This window comes from Tupaia chinensis, unplaced genomic scaffold (genome assembly GCF_000334495.1).
Source record: "Tupaia chinensis unplaced genomic scaffold, TupChi_1.0 Scaffold000100_1, whole genome shotgun sequence".
Classification (NCBI taxonomy): Eukaryota; Metazoa; Chordata; class Mammalia; order Scandentia; family Tupaiidae; genus Tupaia; species Tupaia belangeri.
In genome coordinates this window covers 2,463,475-2,474,821 of record NW_006159564.1, presented here as the reverse complement: position 1 = coordinate 2,474,821, position 11,347 = coordinate 2,463,475, and the positions used below count along the sequence as shown (strand labels likewise).

General features: G+C 40.5%; 1 protein-coding gene across 1 annotated transcript in view; it reads right to left on the bottom strand.

The window, feature by feature from the left end:
- Positions 1-774: 774 nt before the first annotated feature.
- PCNP (PEST proteolytic signal containing nuclear protein) overlaps positions 775-11,347 on the bottom strand; it is a 44,622-nt gene continuing 34,049 nt past the window's right edge. The window contains exons 4-5 of the mRNA XM_006143579.3: positions 8,563-8,618; positions 775-2,582 (exon numbers count right to left, since the gene is read on the bottom strand). Of these exons, the coding sequence (XP_006143641.1) occupies positions 2,456-2,582; positions 8,563-8,618 (183 nt within the window). The 3' untranslated portion in view covers positions 775-2,455. The remainder of the gene's footprint in view (positions 2,583-8,562; positions 8,619-11,347) is intronic.

The following is an 11,347-nucleotide window of genomic DNA, read 5'->3' as shown; positions in this document are numbered from 1 at the left end:
TGAAATGTTTTATCTATATTTTTTTCAAAATAAAAAATTAAAAATAATTTTAAAAGTATCTGAGGCCAGCAGGTGCAATGCTCATTAAGGCTCTGGACTCCCACATGGCTGACCATGGTTTGAGTCCAGACCAGGCAGCTTGAAAATCACTCTGGGTGCATGTATGTGCAAAATCCCAAGAGGTAAATGGAGAAGGGATTACACCAACCCCCCTTGGGAGCTGATTTCTCACTTTCCTTCTCTCTCCTCTTTCTCTCTCTGGTGAATGCATGTACTCTACAGCAAGTTAAGATGATAATGATAATTCTGGATCGTCTTTTTCAAACTGAGACACTGTAATGCTATAGAACTACATGTTGGTAGACACAAAACCAAGTTTTTATTTTTTGAGAGGTTTTTCCTATAGGGCGCGTGTGCTTGCCAGAAAGACAGAAAGACAGAGAGACAAAAAGCGAAAAATCACCCCTCGGGGGTGGGAGGCAATGCTGTAATCCCTTCTCCTCCACTGTACTCTGGGGATCTTGGGCACGCACGCACACGCACCCAGCATGAGTTTAAGCCACCGGGTCTGAGACTCAAACTGTGGTTGACTACATGGAAGCCCAGTGACGTAGCCATTACAATATCTGCCGGTCCCACAAAACTAAGAATTTAAAATCCCGTTACTTACTGTGGCCAGCAATTTGGACAATAGTAACATCTGTCTCAACTTCTTTGTACAAAACAAAACACCAGCCAGCAACAATTACGTGGAACAGAAAATAAAAACACTACTGAGTTTGACAAATTTATTGGTATTTTAGTAAAGACATTCATCTCAGTCGTTTTTCTCTCCCACCTTGACCTTAGGTTAATAGTTCATTTGGGTCAAGAAAAGAATGTAGGAGAGGGATGTTATTTTAACACACAATAAAATGGACAAAGATGGACAGTTTGCCTACAGAAAAGTTAAAGTTAAATTCATGTATCTTGATATAATTAAATCATGAAAGAACTAATAGTTCTATATACATTTCCATTGTTTTACTTGGGGCTTATTCTAAACTTAAAGGCAAGTGAACAAAGTGTTAGGAATATACACAGGCTGCTTCTCTGGATTTATCACCCATTTAAAAAGCTCAGTGAGTAGTTACCACCAATGTAATAGTCTGAAGCTGCCTCCAAATTTAACATTGCAGGAGTTTTCAGGGAAATCATTACACACTGTGTGTTTTAGTCTGCGACCATGCTTTTAGAGATGCATATAACTGTCACGTTAAAAACAAAATTCATATACAATAGAAAAATACAAAACAAAAGCCCTACGATACACAAATCTAACAAGTATATGTGGTGAGAGATACCATAAAATATGTTTGAAGATGCATTTTCTTTCCATTTTCTGTACCTAAAGTGTGCTTTTGAGAGGCCACTGGTCAAAACATATATATGTAAAATAAGCCATGTAAGTGTACTAATAAGAAATCCTGTAGTAAATTCAGTTCAAATTGAATTTCACAAGTTAGTAACTTAAAATACTTATACAAAGTTACAGAAAGTACATCTTGTTTCCATTTTCATACAATGTTAAATTTTCTTTTTGGTGTTTATACCTTTTAAAAAACAAAAATAGCCAAATGCTTAAACAATATATATGTACATGGAAATTTTTGGTGGTGGTTTGTATTTTAAAAGAAACAGCTTCCTTATGATTTGCCTCAAGTTCTGGTGGAAATGCTTACAGGAACTAGCTAATAACCAAATCAAGAGAAGCACATTCAAAATACTGATTTACTTTGGTAGCAAATGGTTGTTCTTTGAAGACTAATGAAGGTAGACAAGACCCATTAAGGTGAAGTGGGCTATTTCAAATATTCAGTTTACATAAAAATTTTATTTTTTTTAAAAAGAGCTAAGCTTCTAATCCACTGACAGCAATGCAATACCTAGCTTATAATGACTAGAAACAAAACAAATGCCCATAAGGAAAAAAAGCTGTATTTTACCTAAATTTACTTTCTGTCAATAGTCCAGTAACATTTTCCTCCCAACACAATACTCCCTCTCTCTATAAGGCTGTTCCTGGGAGCCAGTTTAGGTAATGAGGGAGTTGAGCGTGAGTAACTGCTTGCAGTTTTAAATAGACAATAACTTTTTGCTTCCCTCTTAATGTGCTAAGAGTTGTGTCTAAAAAAATATGCAATTCTTAAAAAGGTACCATTTCTGATTTATTATCTGTAACCTTTGGAAACTAATCACATGAACTACAAAATTAGTAATGTCTTGAAATCTGCATATAAAACATAAATTACCTCTAATTTCAAACTCTCATTTATCAGTGTACCACTCAATCTTAAAAAGAAAATGAAAAAGAAAAAAAGCGGCTCCAAAGATAGTCTTATACCATTCTTTAAAAAAGGAAACTGTTCCTTTTAACTTTACACCCACCCCACACCCCAATTTCAAAACACATTATTTAATTGTCTTGGTCATGGACATTTGCAAGATGAGATTTTATATTTCGCTCCCATAGCTTCTGGTTATCAGAAAACCCGTGCTTTCCTTTATTGAAGGAGTTTGGTCCGGCGGACGTTGGTGTATCCCTGTGTTAAAAGAAAGGAAATTTAAATGTTACTTGAAGTCCTTCCGGAGCAGCAGTAGTGTAGTGCTCTGCAATACCGGAAAACTGGGTTCAGCCACATTACTGGATGGATGGAAGGATTGGGAAGGGGAGGGTGTGTCACAGTGTGAGTGTGTTTGTCTTTCATAAAAGAAACTTCAAAAAATCTTTTCATCTGTTTTTAACTAATTTAATACACACTTCTATATGTATTAGCACCTATTATAAACAGGCTAGGGGGCCGACAGGTGGCGTGGTGGTTAAGGGCGCTGGACTCTCATGGCTGACTGTGTGGTTTGAGTAACGGACATGGTGGCTCGCTCGCTTGCTCGCTCTCCCTCTCTACCCCCCTCCCTCCCCCCCCTTTCTGGTCAAATTTAAATAAATAAATAAATAAATAAATAAATAATTCTTTTTACTTTTTTTTTTTGAAAGGTTTTTGCCATAGGGCGTGTGCACTTGCCAGAACAAAAGAGACAGACAGTGAGAAATCACCCCCCAGGGGGCTGGCCATGCTGCAATCCCTTCTCCTCCATTCTCCTCTCGGGATCTGGGCATGCATGTGCACGCCCACGCACCTGACGTGAGTATAAGTCACTGGGTCCTGGACTCAAACTGCGGTCAACTACATGGGAATCCAGTGACATAGCCATTACGCTAATTGCTGGACCCCAATAAAATAATTCTTTTTTTTTTTTTTTGGAGAGGTTTTTCGCTATAGGGCGCGTGCGCTCGCCAGACAGACAGAGACAGAAAGCGAGAAATCACCCCCCAGGGGGCTGGCCATGCTGCAATCCCTTCTCCTCTATTCTCCCCTCTGGATCTTGGGCATGCACATGCGCCCGGTGTGAGTTTTAAGCCACCGGGGCCGGGACGCGAACCGCGGTTGACTACATGGGAGTCCAGCGACAGCCATTACGCTAACTGCTGGTTCCCAATAAAATAATTCTTAAATAAATAAAAATTAAACACAGGTTGGAGGCTGACAGGAGGCGTGGTACCTGGACTCCCACATAGCTGATCTCGGTTCTAATCCCAGACCTGGTGGCTTGCTTTCTATCACTCTCCCTCTTTCTCTGGAAAAATTAAATGAATAATTTAAAAGAAAAAAGAAAAACAGACTGGACATTGTACGTTCTTACAGAACTTTTAAAAAATAACCTTTCCACAGATTGTTCTAGATCTTCAGAGGCAGTAGGCCTGAAGTGGGGAGGCAGGTAAATATGTAGTTATCACAAACATTTAAGGTAATTGTGATACACAGTGAAAGATAACCACTGTAGTATTAAAACTTTTGCCTACAACCCATTAACTAGATCATGAATTCAGTGTGGTAGCTTGCCATCAGAATTTATAAAAACTGTAATAAAAATTCAGTGTCAGCTAGCAGGTGACATGGAGGTTGGTGTTGGATCCCATACAGATAACTGCACGGTTTGAGTCCCAGACCTGGAGACTTGAAAATAACATTGGATACATGTGCATGGATGCTCAAAATCCTGAGAGACTAAAAAACGGACTGTGGCATGGCCTTCCCCCAGGGTGTGATTTCTCACTTTGTCTCTGTCTCTCTCTGGTAAGTGCATATGCCCTACAGTAAAAACTAAAAAAAATAAATAAAAACTGGTGTCACTGTATGAACTTCTGTTTCAATTTTATATGTTTAAATATGCGTACTGGATATTCAAGCTAGGAACAATGTCAGGAGTATTTCCTCAGGTCCCAGTATAAAAGGAATTACGAACATCTAAAGACTGATGTTTATGTGTGGATTTGGTACTTAGTTCTTTTTTTTTAAGAATCATTCAGTTTTAAAATTTGACCAGAGAGAGACAGGGGCGGCGGGGGGATGTGAGAAAGCAAGCCACTAGATCTGGGACCCGAAACATGGTTGGTCATACTCGAAACACGGCTGGTCATGTGGGAGTGTCCAGCACCTTAAGCACTATGCCACCTGCTGGTTCCTGGCACTTAGTTCTTTGGAAGTTCAAATATTTGGTGGAAATGGGGGCATTGTGATAGAAGATGACCCTTTTTTACTGGCCTTTGATTATCCATTTATGAATATAAAGACAAGAAAACAGGGCCAGCCAGGTGGTATGGTGGTTAAGGCAGCTGAATCCCACATGGTCAACTGCATGGTTCAAGTTCTGGATCCAGTGGCTTGAAAAAGAGAACAGGCATGTCTGTGTGTGAATACCAGAATTCCAAAAAAACTGAGAAGGGACTGTGGCTGATCACGGGTATTGTTTATGGGGAGGGCGGAGGGGGGACCGCACGGGATACTTTTTCACTTTCTCTCTCTCACTCTCTCTCTCTCTGGCAAGTGCACTCTCTCTAAAAAAAAAAAAAAAAAAAGGAAAATTGAAAAAAACCTTTAAATTCAAATACTTCTTCTATCACTCTAATGCACAGGCATAAGTCCCATAGGCAAGTGGGACTCCATCAAACTAAAAAGCTTCAGGGACCAGCAGATGGTGTAATGGCTACATCGCTGGACTCCCAGGTAGTTGACCGTGGTTTGAGTCCAGGGGGCTGGCCATGCTGCAATCCCTTCTCCTCCATTTTCCTCTCGGTATCTGGGCATGCATGTGCACGCCCACGCGCCTGACGTGAGTTTAAGTCACTGGGTCCTGGACTCAAACCACGGTCAACTACATGGGAATCCAGTGACATAGCCATTACGCTAATTGCTGGACCCGGTGGCTTAAACTCACACCAGGTGCATGTGCGTGAGTGCCCAAGATCTCGAGATAAGAATGGAGAAGGGACTGCAGCACGGCCATCCCCCAGAGGGTGATTTTTTGCTTTATGTCTATCTTTCTGGCAAGCACACACACCCTATAGCAAAAACCTCTTTAAAAAAAAAAAAAAAAGTTGCAAAGCAAAGGAAACAATAAATAGAGTGAGGAGACAATCCAGGATGGGAAAAAATATTTGCCAGCTATGCTTCAGATAAGGTACTGGTAATCAGAATATATAAGGAATTCAAACAGCTTACCTGTGAAAAAGCAAATAATCCAATTTAAAAAGGGCAAATGAGTCCAGCAGTTGGCATAGTGGTTAAGGTGCGGAACTCACACATGACTGACCATGATACGAGTTGTGGACCTGGCAGCTTGAAAATCACACCAGGCAGGTGGGTGTGCATGCCAAAATCTCAAAAGGAGCATGGAGAAGGGATTGTGGCACAACCGTCCCCTGGAGGGGTGATTTTTCACTTTCCTTCTCCAGCAAGTACATGTGCCCTACAGGAAAAACCTAACCAAAATAAAGAGCAGATAAGCTTAACAGATCAAAACCATGAAATACATATTAACTCCAGTCAGAATGGCTATGATTTGAAAAAAAAAAAAAAAAAAAAAACCAAAAAACCAATGACAACTGCTGGTAAGGCTGTGGCAAAAAGGGATCTCTCCTACACTGCTGGTGGAAACGTAAACTGGTACAGCCACTGTGGACAACAATAAGGAGGTTCTTCAAAAATCTACAAATAGAATTACCATATGCCTAGTATTCCTACTCCTTGGTACTGATCCAAAGGATAGGAAAGTACTCAAGCAGCCTAATCAGAAAGACAGGTACAGTGCCACTTGTAACCACAAATTCAAGAAATCAACCTAATTGCCCAAAACTGATGACTGGGTTGAAAAAAATTGTAGCACATATATGCAATGGAGTATTATTCAGCCATAAGAAACAATAACACTGACATTTGTTTCATAGTGGTTGAATATGCAAGACCTACTGCTAAGTGAAGTAAAACAGACTGAAAAACACTGAATATCCCCGCTCAATATATTCTGAATGTCTATACTCTATGGCTGAAACTGAAAGATCCAAAAATATGACAGAAGGAAGGGTAAGTGTAGACACCAGAATCCGTAAGGGAGGGGAGAGAATGACAGATGGTAGGTGGGAGGAGCAAAGGGAAGAACACTTAACAGATCCAAGAATGTAAAATTCTCTTTTGAAAATGATGTATACGGTAATATCCTTGATTTAATTGTCAAAATAAACTAAAAAAAAAAAATAGAATAAAATAGTTTTGTAATATTGTGGTATCTGGCATCTAAATTAATCAAGTAAAAAAGGACATATAAAATCAAGTGGCAAGAATGACATCATAAGTGAAGTGACTAAAAGCCATTTCCCTTTTACACCAGAAAAAGATTTTTAATTTAAATATAAAATCAGAGGGCTGGCCCCATGACCTAATGATTAACGTACTGGATCCCACATGACTGATTGTGCAGTTCAAGCCTCAAACCTGGCAGCATAAAAAAACATGCTGCAGGGGGACCAGCAGTTAGTGTAATGGCTATGTCACTGGACTCCCACGTAATCGACCGCGGTTCAAGTCCAGGACCCGGTGGCTTAAACTCATGCCGGGCGCATATGCGTGCGTGCCCAAGATCCCAAGAGGAAAATAGAGGAGAAGGGATTGCGGCGTGGCCATCCCCCCTGGGGGGTGATTTCTTGCTTTCTATCTCTCTGTCTCTCTCTGTCCGTCTGGCGAGTGCACACGCCCTATAGCAAAAACCTCTCCCCCCCAAAACAAACAAACAAACAAACAAACAAACAAAAAACATGCTGGGGGGAAGAGTGGCTGGTTGCGTGGTGGTTAAGGCAGCTGGACTCCCACATGGCTGAATGCGGTTTGAGTCCCAGACCTGGCAGCTGGCTTTCTCACTCTTTCTCTCTTTCTGGTCAACTTCCAAAAAAATAAAACCACAATAAAATAATGACAAAGAATAAAATTAATAATAATAAAAAAAGCATGCTGGATTTGTGTGCACAGATGTACAAAAATCCAACAGGATGGAAAAGAATGACTATGTTTTTTTCCCTCCAGCTCTCTTTCTGCCTCTCTCAGGCAAGTGTAAGTCCCCTCTAGCAAATCAAAAAAAGAAAATACTTAAATCAGAAATATTTCTCACTCCTTTTGTTTTTGTTTTTGCCTTATGACATGTGCTCTCCCAAGAAAGAAAGAGACAGTGAGGGGGAAAGTGAGAAAAAAAAAAAAAAAAAAAAAAACTTAGGGGGATGGCCACACCACAATCTCTTCCCTTCCATTCCCCTCCGGGCATTTTGGGAACACGTGTACATGCACCCGGCGTGATTTTGAAACCACCAAGTCCTAGACTTGAACCATGGTTGGACATGTGGGAGTCTAGTGATATAACTGCTATACCATCTGCTGGTTCCTATCATACCTATTTTTTATGTGGAGATACAATTTACATTTAATTGTTTTTTAAAAATACTTATTTAAGATACTTATCTTTTCTTACCAGGAAAGAAAAATAAGATCACTGACAGCTCACAGAATATTAGAATTCTTTCTTCATGATAAGTGGTACATGTCCTACTCATTTTTATAATCCTAACTACATACCAGTATACAGAAAATGCTGAGAACTTATCAAAATGCACAAGAAAAGCCTGAAGACTACAAATATTACGTGCAATTTGTTCTCTTTTCTTTTTTTTTTTTTTTCCTTATAGGAGATAGGCATTCCCAGGACCAGCAGGTGGTATGGTTATTGGAGCGCTGGACAACCACATGGCCAATCAGGGTTCAAGTCCAGGACCTGGCAGCTTACTTTCTCATTTTCCTTCTTTCTTTCTCTGTCTCTCTCATGAGCACATATAACCTTATAGCAAACTAAGAAAAAATAATAATAATTTAAAAATTAAATAAGTAACTGGAAAAGAAAGGATGGGTATTTCTGACAGTGTTTTGCCATGGCACAATCCTCCTGCCCCAACCTTCCAGTTAGCTAGGATTACATTCACGAACAACCACACTCAGTGTTCAAGTTAGCCAGGGAACTAAAGCTGAGCTCCCATGAAGCTTCCAGGCTCCCAAGCAGTGGCACACCCTTGTAGAGCTGTGGCTAAGCTTTTATTCTTGCCTTTAATTCATAATAGCTAGCAATATTGATGAAAAATTCTAATACCTTCCTATATTCTTCATCCTCATCTTTGCTTCTGGAGGCATTTCCTCTGGTTCACTCTAAAGGAAAAAAAGAAAAAGGAAATAAGCGAAGATGATTGCATTTAATAAAATTATTAAATCCAATTGATTACAAATAATGCTAAATTTTATACTCATGTCTTTTAACACTTTCAATGCTGTCAATTTTGGTAAAAGGGGAAAATTACTGAATTATTTATATTTACATTTTAGAAAGAAATAGCCATCTTTGGGCTAGGTTGCATGGTGGTTAAGGCAACTGGATCCCACATAATTGAGTGCATAGTTCATGTTCCAGATCCAGCACCTTGAAAAACACGCTGGGTACACGCGAAGAGACTGCAGCATGGTCATCCCCTCAGGGGTTCTCACTCTCTCTCTCCCTCTCTAGCAAGATCACTCACCTTAGAGCAAATTAAAACAAACAAATGTATCTTCTAGAAGAGTAATTTCATTAAAAAAATATATTTTTTAAAAAGGTAGAAACTTCATTTCTTACAGCTAAAAACCATTTGGTTACCCTGTGCTACATGTTGTGTTAATGCTTTAACATACACTTTAACATACACCTCTTAAAATCCTAAAGAAGGGCATGAATATCATTTACATTTACATTTTGCATATGAGATAATAAAGTTAACTTTTCTAAAGTCACAAAATTAACAAAGCAAATTAGTCAGATGCCAAAGCAAAGGCTCTCAATCACTTTACTACATTGCTACTGCTCCTTTACAAAAAGATCTCTTTTATTCTGAATATATCCTAAAAATTACTACTTTTCCATTATTTATTGTAGTAGACATATTCCTGTCAGATGTTTTTATGTATAAATGCTGCTTGTTGGCTTAATTTTGTAAAAATTTGCTATAAGGTGCATGTGCTTGCTGGAGAGACGAAGAGGGAAAGAACACACCCAAGGGGAAATGGCCACATCCAATCCGTTCTCCTCCATCTTTCCGGTTCTGGACGTGCACGCACATGCTCCGGATGTATCTTTCAAGTTGCTGAAAGACACCAGGTCTAGGACTTGAACTGCACAGATGGATATGTCGGATTCAGTACCTGTAACCACTCTGCCATCAGGCAGCCCCTAAATTTTCAGAAATTTGCTACAAGGTATATCTGCAGTTGAAAGAGAAGAAGGGGAAAGTGAGAAGGCATCCCCTAGGGGGTACAGTCACAACATAGTCCCTTCTCCATTTTCTCAGGATTTAGGGCACGCATGCACATGTGCCTGGTGTTTTCTCCAAGCTACCGGGTGTGGGACTTGAACCTCGCAGTTGGTCATGAGGGATCCAACTGCCTTAACCACCACACTACTGGCTGTATCGCTAAACATTATTTTTAAATGGGTGTCGTAGGGATCAGCCAGTAACATGGTGGTTACAGCACTGGACTCCTACATGGCCAACTACAGTTGGAGTCCTGTATCTGGTGGCTTGAAAATCACAGTAGCACCTGGCATGTGTCTTTGTGTGCCCAAAATTCCAGGAGGAGAATGAAGGAACTGTAGCATGGCCATATCCCCTGGAAGGTGATTTCTCACTTTCCCTCTCTCTGTCTCTCTCCAGCAAGTGAATGTACTTCTGTAACAGGAATCTTAAAAAAAAAAAAAAAATTAAAAAAAAATTTTTTTCCTAAAGAGCCAGCTAGGTGATGTGGTGGTTAGGGTGGCTGGATCTCACATGGTAAATTGCATGGCAAACATGGTGACATGGTGATTTAAAAAACACACCAAGAGGGCCAGAAGATGGCATAGCGATGACGTTGCTGGACTCTTACGTAGCTGACTGCAGTTTGAGTCCTGGACCTGGTGGCTTGTAACTCACGCTGGGCCTGTATACTTGCATGCCCAAGATGCTGGGAGGAGAATGGAGAAGAGACTGTGGTGTGGCCATCCCTCCAGGGGGCAGTTTCTCACTTTCCCTCTCACTCCCCTCCCCCCCCCACTAATGCATGTGCGCTAAGGCAAAAACCTCTTAAAAACACACACACAGGGACCAGCAGATGGCGTAATGGCCTTGTCGCTGGACTCCCATGTAGTCAACCGTGGTTCGAGTCCCAGACCTGGTGGCTTAAAGTCACGCTGGGAATGTGTGCATGCATGCCCAGGATCCCAAGAGGAGAATGGAGAAGGGATTGTGGTGTGGCCATCCCCTCTGGGAGGTGATTTCTCGCTTTCTGTCTCTCTGTCTCTGTCTTTCTGGTGAGCACACACACCCTACAGCAAAAACCTCTCCAAAACACACACACACACACACCCAGGTATGTATGCATACATGCTTAAAACCCAAAGGGAGGGAGAAATGGAAGAAGAGGAAATGCACTGTGACCACACACTACAGGGGAGGAGCTGTTTTCTTATTTTCCCTCTCCCTTTCTCAGGTAAGTACACATGTCCTCTGGCAATTAAAAAAAAAAGAAAGATTAAGGAAAGAATCATCAATAGGGTAGCCCTTTGGCCTAGTAGTTAAGAGAGCTGAATCTTTTTTTGCCATTTGCAATTCTGAATCCTGGCCCCAGTGGCTTTGAAAACATGCTAGGTACATGGAGGTGCATGCCCCAAATTCCAATAGGAGGGAGAAATGAAAGAATAGGGATTTTCTTTCCTCCCTCCCTCTTTCTGTCTCTTCTTGGTAAGCACACACATTTTCTGACAAGCAAAAGAGAAAAATGAATCATCAATGGATGTTCAACATTACTGAATGAGTGGTAAATTATGTATTTTCACATGCAATATTCTCAAGGCATATTCTCACAAGATATAT